Raw genomic sequence first — 16561 nt, 5'->3', positions numbered from 1 at the left:
AGGGAGAAAATTCCTTAGGAAATTTTGTCTTTGAATTCCCATTTCCTAATTATGTTTATTGCCCATGATCCTCCAAATTCACCTAATGTTTAAAATCCTGGACTCATTACTTATATCTTTGTTCAACTTCTTCTTTCACTATATACTCCAGTCATAAGTCACATTGATTTTCCCTTTCTTCCACATCTAAATCATCTACTTGATTTTCATTTCTTAATCTCTGTTATAGCTACCCGAATTCAGTTCTCCTTTTCTCAAGCCTAATGCAAGCTAAAATCTCTATACTTGGCCCCCAGAATTAATCCTGTTGAAAGCTACTATAATAATCTTTGATTTTGTTTGTTTACCACTACAATATTCAAGTAACTAAAGTAGTTCTTTAATAGGATTTTAATTAAATTATGTGTTTTTAATAGAGTGTTCAAAATATCTATTAATTGATCCCCATCCCAGCCACCAAGTTCATTTCTTATTATTTACCTATTTGGAATCTCCCTTCCAACAAATGAAATCTAACCATTCCCCCTCTCACATGGCTTTCCCAAGACATTTCCTCCTAATAGATGCTACCATGCTTTTCTACTAACCCTAGTATCTTTCTCTCTTAAAAACCCTGTCATCTGATACAATAAAGTAAAAAAGTATGACAAGTAATTAAAATCAATTACCATCTTCTAGTATGTGAGATCCAGAAGTCCTTTCCTTAGAAAGCACAGGCAAGCCAGTCTGAAGCACTGCTGGGGTGACAGAATGAAGAGTCAAGCTGCTAATGTCTAAAACCTCTGGGGAAGAACTGAGGCCCACCTTCGAGGGAAAGGCTAATTTGGGTGTAGACACTAAATCACCCAAAGGGCTTTCTGACCAGAGTTCCCTGCCAGTGGTTGAGGGAGGACCAGAGCTGAAATCAAGTGGTGAAATACTGCTGGTGGTAGATTCATCTGCTGAGGGCCATTCAGCTTGAAGGGTATTATCCTGGGGGGAAAAAAAGGCTAAATCATATCACAGATAAAAGAAACATACAAAAATGATTTCAAATATCACCTATGTATACACATTCCCAGATTTTCTAAGGACACGGAGACAATGTAATATTGGTGGGGGTGGGGGTGGGGGTGGGTGGGAACATGAGCTCTAGAATTAAACAGAGCTCTCATCAAATCCCTATTCAACCCACATACTAGTTAAAAAATCTACAGAAAAGTCAGGAACCTCTTGAATCACATCTGTGTATTGGGGAGAGATAAGATAATATATTCAAAAGATTCTAAAATAAGTTTGTGAGGAAAAAATAGTACTTCTCTTGCTTTAGATAGTCCCTAATTCTGTCTTATTAGCTTAAATACTCTAACTACATAATTACTAATATCTATACTTTGATGTCAAAGATCTAAGCATATTACCCACAGCAGGAAAGAACAATTAGCAATTTTATTAATCACTCTGAAAGGTATTTAACTACTTAAGTTTTTCATTTTGGTAAGAAATGTCACCACATCAAAATGTGGTCTGTCTACCTCAAAAGAATAGCAACATCTATGAAATGGAATCTCACTTACAAAATACAATTTTCTCTTTCTAGTGACTTTTTACTAATACAGTAATATAGTACTAATCTTACCTTAAAATTTAACTTCAGGAATAGAAAAGTAGACAGAAACACAATCCATGAACATGCTAATTATTTAACCATATGAAGACAAGTCTACACAAAAAAGTTTAGTGGTGATGCTAATAGGTAAAATGGCCATGGCATTTGGTGAGAGTTTATATACTTCAATCTATACTGAGTTATAAGTAACAAAAAATAAAAAGTTCCATATGTATAGAAGAAATTCATAAAGTATTTCCTGGGTGAAAAAGGAAAATAGAAAAGAACAATCACACTTTACCCTAAGTAGCATTAAAATCACACACAAGCTTTTTAAAAACACCAATGTCCAAGCCTCATACCCCAGAGATCTTAACTTAATTGCTTGTGGGTAGGACCTAGACATGGTACTTTTAAAACCACACCCAGGGAGGATACCGGCTGATCATGTTCTGCCTATAGTATTACAGGCTGGATTTCTAAAATACTTTTTTAGTTGTTGAATTGTTATATTTCCCTTCAGGTAGACCCTTTAAGAAATCTCCTGCTGTTGGGTCCAAGATGTCGGCATCGGAAGATACTAAACACACCTCCTCCTACGGACACAACATATCTACAGCTACATATGGAATAATTTCCTCTGAATAAGTCCTAAAAACTAGATGAACAGCATCTCCTTAACAAAAGATGAAAGGGCCACACTGAATTTGGTAGGAGAGGCAGAGATACGCTCTCACCAAAAACCCCACCCAAAGAGTTGCAATCTACAATCAGTATGAAGTCTCAAAAACATGGAACATTTCCCTGAGGAGCAAGGAGTTTGTGCCCCTCATTAGGCACTCCAACCCTTGGGTCCTGCACCTGAGAGACCAGCCCCCAAAACATAAAACCATCAGGGATTATGTCCAGAACTGTAGGGAATGGAGAACCTGCCCTTAAAGGACTCACTTACAGAGTTGCTTGTCCCAGGACCCAGTGCAAAAGCAGCAATATGCTCGTTTGTGTTTGTTTGTTTGTTTGTTTCAGAGAGAGTTTTTAATCTTCTTTTTAAATTGAAGTATAGTTAACAAACAATGTTACATTACTTTTAGGTGTAATACATAGTGATTCTACAACTCTGTACATTATGTTATGTTCACCGCAAGTGTAGCTACCATCTGTCACCATACAATGCTACTAAAATATCATTGACTATATTCCCTATGCTGTACCTTTCATTCTCATGACATTCATTCCATAGCTGGAAGCCTTCCTTCTCTTTGATAACCACTCATACCCGTGCCATCCTCCCCTCTGATAACCACTAGTTTGTTCTCCGTATTTATGGGCCTGTTTCTGCTTTTTTTTATTTGTTCATTTGCATGTGTACACACATGCATTTAGATTACACATAAAGTGAAATCATATGGTATTTGTTTTTCTCTGTCTGACTTACTTCACTTAGCTATAATATCCTCTACGTCCAACCATGTTGTTGCAAATGGCAAGATCTCATTCTTTTTATGGCTGAATAATATTCCACAGCATATATATACACCACATCTTCTTTATTCATTTTTCAGTGGACATTTAGGTTGCTTCCATGTCTCAGCTATTGGAAATAGTGCTTCTATAAACATGGGGTTGTATATATCTATTTGAATTAGTGTTTTCATTTTCATTTTCTTTGAGTAAATACCCAGTAGTGGAATTACTGGATCTTATGATATTAAAAGCAGAAGTCTGAAAAGTGCCTAGAACATATGTGAAGGAGACACACTAATCCTAAAGCAAATGCCAAAAAGGAAGGAACCTGTTAGGGCTTTCTCGAAGGACAGAAGCACAGGCAGGTACAACTTTTGCAATCTCACTCTACCTTACTAATGCTGGTGCTGGTGAGTGCCATTTTGACAATCTCCCTCCAACCTGCTAGCACATGTGGGGCTCCCATCCCACATCACAGCACATTACAGCCAGCCAGGCAAGCACCACCCCACACACCATACCACAGCCAAGCCACAGCCAGCCAGGCAAGTGCCACATCCTCCCCCAACCCCCTACCCCTGCCAAAAATATATCACAGACAGCCTAGGCAAGAATCCAACCCGCCCACCCCCATCACAGCTCAGCCACGCCACAGTCAGAGGGTGCACACAGCCCACACAGGTGAAACCCAGGGAGCACCTAGCTCTGGTGGCCAGGGGGGCATTGTGCTTCTGGCCCCCATCTGTCATCCCCTACATAAGACCACTCCACAAGACTCCTACAAGAGACGTAGCTGTTTCATCTAATACATAGAAATGAACACAAGGAATCAGATAAAATGAGGAGACGGAGGAATATGTTCCAAATGAAAGAACAAGACAAAACCTCAGAAAAAGTCCTTAATGAAATGGAGATAAGTAATCTACCTGATAAAGAGTTCAAAATAATGTTCATAAAGATGCTTACCAAACTCAGGAGAAGAATGGATGTGCACAGAAAGAACTTCAACAAAGAGAAGACATAAGAAAGTACCAAACATAAGTCATAAAAATGAAAAATACAATAACTACACTGAAAAAGAGTACATTACAAGGGTTCAACAGCAAATTGGAAGAAGCAGAAAAACAGATCAGCAAGCTAGAAAACAAAGCAATGGAACTCACCCAGACAGAGCAACAAAAAGAAAAAATAATTTTAACAAGTGACAATCTCTTAAAGGACCTATGAGATAACATCAAATGGAATAATATACACATTATAGAGGCCCCAGAAAGAGAAGAGAGAGAAAAGAGGCAGAAAACTTATCTGAATAAATAGTGGCTGAAAAATTCCCTTGAAAAACAAGGGCATTACAAAAGGGCCAGAAAACAATAATATGGTAGAAATAAGTCCTTACTTATCAAGTTACTCTGAATGTAAATGGATTAAATTCCCCCTTCAAAGGGCAAAAATTGACTAAAAGTATAAAAAATAAGACCCAACTATATGCTGCTTCCAAGAGACTCCCTTTAGTTAAAGACATATAAAGCCTCAAAGTGAAGGGATAAATATATATATATATAAAAGGGATATAATATATATATTTATATTCCATACAAATAAAAAACAAAAGAAAGCAGCAATAGCTATACTTATATCATACAAAATAGACTTTAATTCAAAAACTGTAACGAGAGACCAATAAGGTCATCATATAATAATAAAGAGCTCAATTCAGCAAGAGGACATAACAATTTTAAATATAAAGGCACCCAACATTGGAGCACTTAAATATATAAAGAAAATATTAACAGATCTGAAGGGAGGAATGGATAACAATACAATAATAGGGGACTTCAACATCCCCACTTTGAACAATGGCTAGATAATCCAGAGAGAAAAATCAATAAGAAAATGATGGACTTGAACTACACTTTAGACCAAATGGACCTAACAAACACACAGGACCAGATGGTCTCACTGGTAATTCTACCAAACATTTAAAGAAAAACTAATGCCAGTCCTTCTCAAACTCTTTCCAAAAATCAAACAGGAGTGAACATTCCCAAACTTATTTTACAAGGCTAGCATTATCCCGATACCAAAACCAGACAGAGATATTACAAGAAAATAAAATGACAGACCAACATCCCCGATTAATATAATGCAAAAATTGTCAACAAAATATGAGCAAACTGAATTCAAAGCAAATTAGAAGAATCATACACCAGGATGAGAGGAGGACTTAGCCCTGCGATATAAGGACAATTCAAAATATACAAATCAATAAATGTGATACACCACATTAATAAAATGAAGAATAAAAGATCATATAATCTTCTCCACAGATGCAGAAAGTATCCGACAAAATTCAGCATCCTTTCATGATAAAAACCCTCAACAAATTGGGTACAGAAGCAACATATCTCAACATAATAAAGGCCATGTATGACAAATCCACAGCAAATATCATAACTCAATTGTGTAAGGCTGAAGCTTTCCTGCTAAGATGAGGAATAAGACAAGGGTTCTCACTCTTACTATCTTCTTCAGTATAACACTAGAAGTCCCAGCCAGGGCAATTAGGCAAGAAAAATAAATAAAAGGCATTCAACTCAGAAAGGAAGAGGTAAAATGGTCTGCTCCAGATGGCATGATCCTATGTATTGGGGCACCTGGGTAGCTCAGTTGGTTAAGCATATGACTCTTGATTTCAGCTTGAGTCATGATCTCAGGGTTGTGAGACTGAGTCCCACAATGGGCTCTGTAGAGATCGAGCCCCACAATGGGCTCTCTACTCAGCGGGGAGTCTGCTTGAGATTCTCTCCCTCTCCTACTGCTCCTCCCCTCACTCTCTAAAATAAATAAATAAATCTTTTTTTAAAACTGTTAGAACTAATCAATGAATTAAAGTTACAGGATACAGCAGGATCAACATACAGACATCAATTACATTTCTGTACATTAACAACAAACTATTTGAAAAAGAAAAATAATCTCTTTTATAATAGCATCTAAAACAATAACAACCTTAGGAATAAATTTAATCAGGGATGTAAAAGATCCATGTAGTGAAAACTATAAGACTTTGATGAAAGACTGAAGATGACACACATAAATGGAAGCATATGCTGTACTTACGGATTGGAAAAATTAATATTGTTAAAATGTCCATACTAGCCAAAGACATCTTCAGATTTCAACACAATCCCTATTAAAACGCCAATAAAATTTTAGAAAGAGAAAAAACAATCCTAATATTCATAAGGAACTAGACCCGAATATCCAAAGCAATTCTGAGAAAGAACAAAACCAAAGGCTATTACACTTCCTGATTTTAAACTACATTATAAAGCAACTGTATTACAAAGCAATTCAGTGATTTGATTATAGTAATCAAAACAGTAATGTATTGGCATAAAAACAGACACATAGACCAAAGGGACAGAATTTAGAGCCCATAAATAAACCCAAACATATATAGTCAACTAATATTACAAGGGAGCCAACAAAATACCCAATGGGGAAAGGATCATCTCCTCAATAAATGACGTTGGGAAAACTGGATTAATTACATGCAAAAGAATGAAAGTGGACCCCTATCTTACGCCACTCACAAAAATTAATTCAAAATGGAATAAAGACTTAAAAATAAAACCTTAAACTGTAAAACTCATAGAAGAAAACAGGGGGAAAAAAGTTCCTTGACATTAGTCTTGGAAATGATTTTTGGATATGACATCAAAAGCAAAGGCAACAAAGCAAAAATTAATAAGTGGGACTACATCAAACTGAAATGCTTCTGGACAGCAAAAGAAATAATCAACAAAATGAAAAGGCAACATGCAGAATCAGAGAAAATACTGGCAAATCATATATCTGATAAGAAGTTAATATCCCAAAAATATTAGGAACTCATACAACTCAATAGTAAAAACAAATAATCTGATTAAAAATGGGAACCATTAGAGACTATGGACTCTGGGAAACAAACTGAGGGCTTCGGGGGGGGGGGAATGGAATAGGCTGGTGATGGGTATTAAAGAGGGCACGTATTGCATAGTGCACTGGGTGTTATACGCAAGTAACGAATCATGGAACTTTACATCAAAAACTAGGGATGTACTGTATGGTGACTAACATAATATAATAAAAAAATATTATTATTAAAAAAACGAAAAAAAATGGGAAGAAGATCTGAATAGATATTTTCCCAAAACGACATACCAATAGCCATAAGTATATAAAAAGATGTTCGAAGATGCTAATCATCAGGGAAATGCAAATCAAAATCACAATGAGATATTACCTCACACCTGCCAGAACTGCTATTATCAAAAAGACAAGAGATAACAGATGTGGCAATGAAGTGGAGAAAAGGAAACCCTGTTCATATCGGTGGGAATATAAACTAGCAGAGTCATTATGGAAAACAATACAGAGGTTCCTCAAAAAATTTTTAAAAAACCACCATATAATTGAGCAATCGAATTTCTGGGTACATACACAAAGGAAATGAAATCAGTGTATCAGATAACTACACCCCTATGTTCCCTCCAGCATTATTCACAGTAGCCAAGATATGGAAACAACCTAAGAGTCTATCAAAGGATGAATGAAGAATAGAAGGTGTGGTGTGTATACATACACACACGCACACACACAATGGAATACTTGTCAGCCATGAGAAAGAAAGAAATCCTGCTGTTTGTGACAACATAGAAGGATCTTAACGACATTATGCTGAGTGATATGAACTAGACAGAGAAAGACAAATACTGCCTGATGGGACTTATATGTGGAATCTAAAAAAGCTGAACTCTCATAAATAGAGACAAGAATGATGATTTCCAGGGGTGGGGGGTTGGGGAAATCAGAAGATGTTGGTCACAGGTTACAAATGTCCAGTTATAAGATGAGTAAGTTCTGGGGATCTAATGTTAAACATGACTATAATTAACAATATATATTACATGCTTGAAAATTGCTAAGAGAGATCTTAAATGTTTCACCACAAAAAAAAAAAAAAAGGTAATTATGTGAGGTAATGGAAGTGTTAACTAACCCTACCATGGTAATCATTCCCCAATATGTAAGTGTATCAAGTCATCACGTACACCCTAAACTTATATAATGTTATATGTCAATTATATGTCAGTAAACCTGGGAAGAAAAAAAAGAATGGTCCAGATGGAGAGAACAAGAGTTCAATTCCAGATAAATGGAAAGTCAACAAATTGAAGTCCAGAGCGTGAAAGGAAAACAAATTAAGTAAAAATACCAGCTTCTGTCTCGTCTAAAGCTCAGGTGCTTGAAAGACCTTCCTTTGGTTTATAAATCTTATGTTAGGAAAAGAGGTATGATATTGTAATTTATAAAATATATATATATATATATATAGCTGGTCTTAGTGTCCACAATTCCTGGCTCACAGATCCCAAAACCCTTGGAACTGCCTCAGGGTTGAGAGTTATTAAAGTGTCTTTTGTTATGTTAATGGGGTAATTTTAAGAGGGCACCTATGGATGGGTACTTGTTGTCAATGAAGCCAACCATGTGATTAAGGGGTTAGAACTTTGAGTCCCACCCTGTGACCTTCAGGAAGAGGAGAGGAGCTAAGGGTTGAATCAGTTACCAACGGCTGATGATTTAATTGATCACACCCATCTAATGAAGCCTCCATAAAAACCCAAAAGGATAAGGGTCCAAGGAGCTGGGTTAGAGAACACCTGGAGATCTGAGGAGAGCGGCATACCTGCTGAGGGCTTGAAAGCTCTTGCCCCTTCCCACATACCTTGCCCTATGCATCTCTTCAATCAGGCTGTTCCTGAATTGTATCTTTTTATAACAAATCAGTAATCTAGCTAAGTAAAATGTTTGAGTTCTGTGAGCCATCCTAGCAAATTAACCAAACTTGAGGAAGAAGTCATGGGAACCCATGATATATAGCTGGTTGGTCAGAAGCACAGGTAGCAACATTGGCTTGCAACAGCTGGTGTCTGAAGTGGAAGTGGGGGCGGGGACAGTCTTGTAGAACTGAGCCCTTAACCTGTGGAATATGATGCTAGCTTTGGGTAGATAGTGTCAGAATTGAGTTGAATCCTTGAACATCCAGCTGGTGTCTGGAGAATTATGTGGTGCTATGTGGGAACACTCCCCCTTCACATATTAGAAACTGAGTCTCAGAACCATTTTAGGGGGGTAAGCGTGTGCATGTGTGTGAATAAAACAGAAGTATCAAATTTTAGAATAGGACTCTTGAATCATGTAGTTTAACCTTGCCTATTAAAGATAAGAAACTGAGTCTCATAGAAGTGAAATGCCCACAGTCACAGAAAATAGAGTAAAAAATCAAAACTACACTCCTGATTTTCTAGAGTTCTCAGTCCCAGTGCTTTGCCCACTATACCAGATTGTTCATTGAGAGATACGTATAAGTATCCATAACCAGATGGCAAAATGATTCCCAGAGGAGAAACTAGAACAGCCTTAGCACTTCGTTCTCACGCAGTCAACTATGTCCACAGGTCTGTAAGGCCCAGGTAAACAGAACAAAGAGAGAGAGGAAAGCCCATTTTCTAATATGTAAATATCTGCCATGTTGAATATGGAGGTTGTTTGTATAGACAGAAAAGTTTCTTCCTTTCCCATTTCTTTTTCTAGTATCTAAAACCATACATGCATTCAAGGAAAAGCAAGAACGCCATTTGCTCAATGCCAAGTTTGTTCCTCAAAAAACTAGTTAGGCTGATGACAATCATACCATACCACGGAATTCTTTTTTTTTCCTCTTAATTATCTAAAACCACTTCTAGAGATGTGTTAAAGCCACACATTGATCCAGCTGAGACATATTTATACCCTTGCAAATTCTACATGTGAATTTTTTCAAAATGTCAAGGGAGGGGCACCTGGGTGGCGCAGTCGTTAGGCGTCTGCCTTCGGCTCAGGGCGTGATCCCGACGTTCTGGGATCGAGCCCCACATCAGGCGTCTCCACTAGGAGCCTGCTTCTTCCTCTCCCACTCCCCCTGCTTGTGTTCCCTCTCTCACTGGGTGTCTCTCTCTGTCAAATAAATAAATAAAATCTTTAAAAAAAAAATGTTAAGGGAAATGTCTTAAGGTCTTTAATCATGCTGAAAAAATTGAGTTTTATTACACAGAACCTATGACCTGACACACGTTAGGAAAACAGCTCAATCCTTAATGAAAAAGAAATCCTCAAACAATATACACAATTTCAGTATATCTGCAAATTAAATGCCTTTTCATTCCATAAAAATTAAAAGTAAAACAATATAGAGTATCTCTGATAAAAGTTCAGTCACAAATAGGCCACATAAAAAGTTAAAGTAAACAACTTGACTTTTTTTTTTAAGATTTTATTTATTTTGAGAGAGAGATAGCATGAGTAGGGGGAGGGGCAAAGGCCAAGGGAGAGACAGAAGCTCAAGCAGACTCCTCCACACTGAGCGCGAGCCTGAGGAAAAGGGCTCCATTTCACAACCCTGAGATCGTGAACCAAGCCTAAATCAAGAGTCAGATGCTTAACCAACTGAGCCACCCACGTGACCCACAATTTAATTTTTTAAATAAGGATGACCATCTACTCCGAATAAGTGCCCCCTAAAAAATGGCATGGCAATGAAGCTTTGTCATACGTTGTGAAAGGTAGAACATCCACATGCCAGTAATAGCACTTCATTTATTTTTATAGGAATAGATGTTCCCATAGTAACATATTCAACTCAAGAATTCTTTTAGTTCAATGTAGTATATTAACTTATACTGGCCCAGTTTCACTTCTGTGAATGCCAACTGAAAAGCTTGCTAATGCTATAGAAAGCATACTGTGCAACATGTGATTTTCCAAGTAAGGATGCCAAAAGCTGTCAAATTCAATATCCCAACATTCCTACCTCTAAAATAATTTCTAAAATTTAAATCTGTAAAAAAATTTTTAAATCTCATTTCTATAAAAGAATAAAATCTTGTTAAGTTTATCCCCCCAAAAGAAGGAAAACCAATAACCATACACTTCTAATTAATCATTCTTTTTTCATGCCTTATTATCTTCCATTAACAATCCCACTGTCTCCTCAAATTGTTACTTAATGCCCCCACAGTCATCACTATTCATAAAACTGAGGAGTTGGCTTTAATGTAAATGGAACCACATTACAGGCACCACGTGAGCCCAGTTAGTCGGTGCTTATCATCACTAAACGGGCAGCCCTTTCAGCCAAACCCTAACTACTTTCTGCAACAGGGGAACCTAAGGATACCAGATCTTCCCGGTTTTCAAAAGAAGTTGGAAATTTACATTTTCCTGCAAAAATATTCTAATTGTTAAATGTTAGCTTCTTTAAAAATTTGGCCCCAAAGCACATGCCTACAGCTGCATCCAGCTGGCTGGTTTCCAGCTTGCAACCTCCGACGCGTATAGAAATTCCTATCTTTACAACATCATTCTAAATATCTAATATTTGATCACAGTTCTGTGGTTAGAGAAGCCTGAGATGAACAGCATGAGAAGGAATGAAGACTAGTGGTGTGATGTTCACAGTGAATCGCCATCTTCTGCCATTGCACCCTGAATGGACTTCTAAGACAGCACCACCTTATCTGTGTAAAAGTCTGTCTACCAGACTGGAAACTTCTTGAGGGCAAGCCCACACCCTTATTCATCTTAGTTTCCCCAGCACTTGGCTCATGAAAGTCACAAAATAAATATATTTGAATGAATGAATAAGTGAATGAATAAATAAACACCAAATAATGTAATCTCTTGTATCAACCCCCCCCCCCAATTTTTTTGCCTCCAATATGGAACTCAATGAAAAGAGTATTTCCAACGACACCATATTTCAAAACTGAGCTGCTCTGCAACGGAGTATAAGAAATGGCTGCATATATTAATGGCTAAGTGAATTTGGGGCAGACTTTGTAAATGTTCATTGCAGTATTAAAGTCAAGAAACAAGAATTTCAAAAAGCTTCTATGAGACAGAAAAGTCTCAGGAGAGTAGGAGTGGGGAATGTAGAAGGGAGTCCCCCTACTCTGTGTGATAACAAAACATTCATGGATGCTTTGTAACCAGGTCGTCTCCAGGGGAGCTATGGCTGTAGGTATCACTGTTCTTGTTTCAACTACACTCAAGGAAGCCACTTTCTTTTCTACTAGATGCCTCTCTTTGGGTGAAGTAGCAAGTGGAGGGGTTTGGAGGGGATAGAGGATCACCAGGGGAGTTGGGTGGTAAAAACAAAAAGGAACATTCATTCCATGGTGTTTCTGTGCAAATGGGAATGTCTTCAGTCTAGGTTAAAGGAGGTCTGATTTTGAGTCCCTGTCATTTGTCAGCTAGCTGTTATTTTTATTCCTCTTTCTCTCTCAATCCCATACACACACTGTTCTATATGCTTTGGAGTCTAACATTTTTCTTCAGTACAATCCTTGGAATGCAAATCTATACTCTGTACGTATGTACATCAATTTATAGTCTTGGCTATAAAAATTACTTCTGAGTAACTCTTAGAGAACAACTCAGTGGGAACTTATAGCTTAATTATTACCAAACAAGTATAAACCATAAATAAGTTTTATACCACATGTAGAGCTTGGCAATTAACCAGTGCAGACTTCATTTAACCACTGCAGAAGGCTTAAATTTTCTGAACCAATACTTGGGACTCTGGAGCTGACAACGGTGAATAATGTTCCAAGGATGATGTAAGAAAATATTTGAAATAGGAACAGCTCAGGAAATTCATGATGCCAAAGTAAGCAGGTGAGTGTATAAAGAACAGAAGTTTGAGTGCCTGATTCTAGGCATAAAACTTAGAAACATACTTACCAGAATGGATGGGGGGGTGGACTGAAGACTTGAACTTTGGGTGTTCCAAACTAGGTCTTCAGTTTCGGGAAGTAAAACTCCTCTCACTGAAGAAAGAACATTTTTAGTTGAGACGCTATTGTATTTGAGGTTCAGGGACAACTAAAAACAAGGTTGTTCCTTTTTATAGTTTAGATCTTGATACACAGAGAAGAAACTTGCTTAGAAAATGTTTGTTACTTTATTCAGGTATTTTACTTACATTGAGATAGGGAAACTGAAGGACTCCAAAAAAATTTGCTTTTTGCTCTGTTTCCTGCTTCTATTCTTTCTAGGCCTGTACCCTTACCTCATACAGGCCTTATAAAACAAATAGCATATGTCCTCTGTGTAAGGGACAAGAAGTTAATGATTTTTTTTAGAGTCCTCCAGCACAACAGATAACACCTAAGGAAGGGCCATAAGAGAATGACTGGACGAGGCCATCATATGCGTATTCCAGACCACGGGCACTAGACATCTCAATGACAAGACCCCTGGCTCCAAGGAATAAGTAGCTTATGAAGGACGCCTGGACCACTGTCCTTGTTCTAGCTGGCTCCTGGATGCCTGAGAGCACATGTACCACCAGACCACAATCCTCAATAAAAACCCCAGACTCCAAGCAAAGACAAAATTCTCTTCTTTTCTTTCCCAAGTCTCCCAGATACTCTGTCTGTATCTGCTCTGTGTGTGTGTGTGTATGTATGTGTGTGTGTGTGTGTGTGTGTGTATATATATATATATATATATATATATATATATTGAAGATATTCAATAATATAATATTGAAGATACATATAGATATATATATATATATATATATATATATATATATCTTTAATAAACCCTGCTCTCCCTTTCTGCTGGCTTGTGTATGATTTCTATCCTGCATGTCACCAAGGACCCTCTTGGCTGGTCTTGTAGGTCCCTATCTGGGTCCTCAGACCTGGCCTGCCGGCATCAATATTAACACAATCTGTCTGATTTATAAGACTCCAACATAAAATATTGTCCTCATTATTACATTTAAAACATTCCTATATTATTTCTTTTTCTTCTTTCAAGCATTGTTTATTCTTTTCAAGATTCCTATAAAGCAAATCTTTTTAAATTGATTTCATTTTAATAAGGAAGTTAAACTGAAATTCTAACTCATTTGGGTGATGCTAAGAATGGAGAAAATTATGAAAATGGATTTCCTCTTTGGAAGAAAATATCTTTGAAAAATGGGCTAGGACACCAGAGAGTTTACTGCTATACCAATATTAAAAAGCAATAAAGGTAAGACAGTAGATTGTATAACTTAACTCAACAAAGGCTTACTGAATCCTTGCTAGTTACTATACACTTTGATAAAGTTGAGACTATAAACATTAATAAAGCCAAGTTTCTCCTATGCAAGTATTCCCTATGTCAGAGAGATAAACACAAATAATAAAATAATGTGAGGGGCATATATACAATGTATGGGATACAAAGAAGAAATTGATTTTGCCTGAAGGGGAGAGAGAATCTATAAAAGCTAAAGAAAAAAAAAGGGGGGGGGGACTGCCACAATTTGATCTGGTGTATGAGCTAAAAATAGAAGCAGAATATCTCTTTATTCACCTGTTACTACTGGCCTGACATAAAGGGATCAATGAGAAGCAAAAAACCCTATTCGATTTAAGTATTTTCCAAAACTCTTTTTCAATTGTGTATACAGTTATCTTTTATGGAAAATAAGCACCATGGATCAAGGATGATCTATCTTCAAGAAATGATGACCAGGTTACCTAGAAAGCTACAGCCATTCAGAATTCTGAGTTGGCATGAAAATAGAAATAGATTTTAGAGACAAAATTTTGTGCAATTGAAACATACATCCAATGAAAGATCAAAGCACCTGAATTTGTTTCTCCTGTATATCCTAAAGCTTTTGCTAAATTTGCTTAGAAATTCTCAGTTGTTAAACTTCTATTTAGGACACCTTCTAGGAGGTAACTCTACAACCAGGTTCTACGTAAAAGGAAGACCTTCCTACACTGTTTGTGGATTTAATTTCCTAAACAATCTCACTTCGCGTGTTGCATACCTTAATCTCCATGTCCTTCTTCAGTACCCTCTTTATTAACCTTGCTGTTTGTACCTTCTGCTCAGTTTAGGTTCCCATCTCCTTCAGGTCATGACTTCCTAGCTCTATTTTTTTCTCGGATCCCAATCCCCAGATTCCTGGGAATTTCTGCCTATTTGCTGTTCCCAGGTAGCCCCCAGCTAGTCTATACTAGCCTTGCCAAAAGGGACTTCAGCAATTTCAGATTATAACAAGCATCTTCTCTTTTCACTATTTTATCTGACTCAGGCATTCTAACAAGATACAACAACGAAAAAGGAGTATATGGGAAAGTAAGCCCAGGATACCTGCACTGCTCCAAAATGCAAATGTGGTTCTCTCCTGTTTTAGAACTGATAGCCTAATACCACTATCATCTATGAGGAAAGAGTTTGCCACTTTAGGAGCACCTCAGGGGCACAGTTGGTTAAGCTTCCAATTCTTGGGTAGTGAATCTCAGTGCGGTGAGATGAGCCCCACACTCAGCAGGGAGTCTGCTTCAGATTCTCTCTCCTCCCCCTTTCCCCTCCCCCCCATTTATGCGCTCTCTCTAAACTAAATAAATAAATCTCTAAAAAAATAAACAAATAGTTTCTCTACTTAAAGTTCTATATAACCCATATGAAGTCCAGGCCACTTTGTGGCTCTGTCTTTGCACACTGTCATTTTAAGGAAACATCAGTCTAGCAGGCCAAAATAATTGAAAAGCAATTTAAAGTTTTAATTCAGCCCTCAAAAAATATCTTCTTTAGGAAGTAAGGAATTATACATAGTAAAATTTCGTTAAAGTTTTTTTTTTCCTCTCTCTTCTCTCTCTCTCGTGTGTATTTGTGTTTATTTACACACACACACACGCGCGGCCTAGGTGATAACGGCTTGAAAAGATACAGACTCTTTTCTCTTAGGAAAATGTGGGAACCGAAGAGGCTATACAAATGCATCACTATTAGTATTGTCTCTCTTTCATGAATTGTCCTGTCTGGCAGCTGGTACTTTTCCCATGCAATCATTTCAGTAAAATATAGTCCATGGACATCTTAAAAGTTAAACTACCCATGAGTGAAAAAAATCATAAAGAAGTAAACATGAAGGAGTAAGTAATTTAACAGGACACTGTGTCCCTGATGAGTTAAACTGTTGCATGGTCAGTAACCAGATTCTTAGTAAACTCAGTCTTTTAGTCTGAGATTAACTAGGCCACTCTTTAGCCTCTAAATCCAAAGTAGTCAACCCCTCCTTGAAGCTCCCAGATCCACCTGTTGATTTCAGATCATAACTGGATTTCTCCAGCTATCTAAATTCAAACTTAGTACTGGACTCTCTGGGATTCTGCCTATCACCCAGTATCAGTTCTTCTTTGACCAAGATCTTCCCTGAACTTTCCTGAGCTACTCTGTCTTCTGCTCTCTGGCTTTTAAGTCTTTACACCAGTCGATTTGCCTGTGGAGAATTACTGTGTAGGTTGCCCCAGCAGCACTATAACCTGTTCCAATCATACTTGCAGTTTCTACGTCCCTTTTGTTCCCATTTCCCTAAACTATGTCATGCTGTTCTCCACTTTCTCT

General features: G+C 37.4%; 1 protein-coding gene across 2 annotated transcripts in view; it reads right to left on the bottom strand.

The window, feature by feature from the left end:
• The window catches only part of IMPG2 (interphotoreceptor matrix proteoglycan 2), a 78847-nt gene that overhangs the window by 22981 nt on the left and 39305 nt on the right, over positions 1 to 16561 (bottom strand). For both annotated transcript variants that reach the window (XM_044381655.3, XM_026492347.4), the window contains 2 exons: positions 12884 to 12969; positions 669 to 972 (listed from right to left, as the gene is read on the bottom strand). In XM_044381655.3, the coding sequence (XP_044237590.3) occupies positions 669 to 972; positions 12884 to 12969 (390 nt within the window). The remainder of the gene's footprint in view (positions 1 to 668; positions 973 to 12883; positions 12970 to 16561) is intronic.

This window comes from Ursus arctos, unplaced genomic scaffold, assembly GCF_023065955.2.
Source record: "Ursus arctos isolate Adak ecotype North America unplaced genomic scaffold, UrsArc2.0 scaffold_4, whole genome shotgun sequence".
Lineage (NCBI taxonomy): Eukaryota > Metazoa > Chordata > Mammalia > Carnivora > Ursidae > Ursus > Ursus arctos.
The sequence above is the reverse complement of the archived record's forward strand: the minus strand, read 5'-3'. Positions and strand labels throughout refer to the sequence as shown.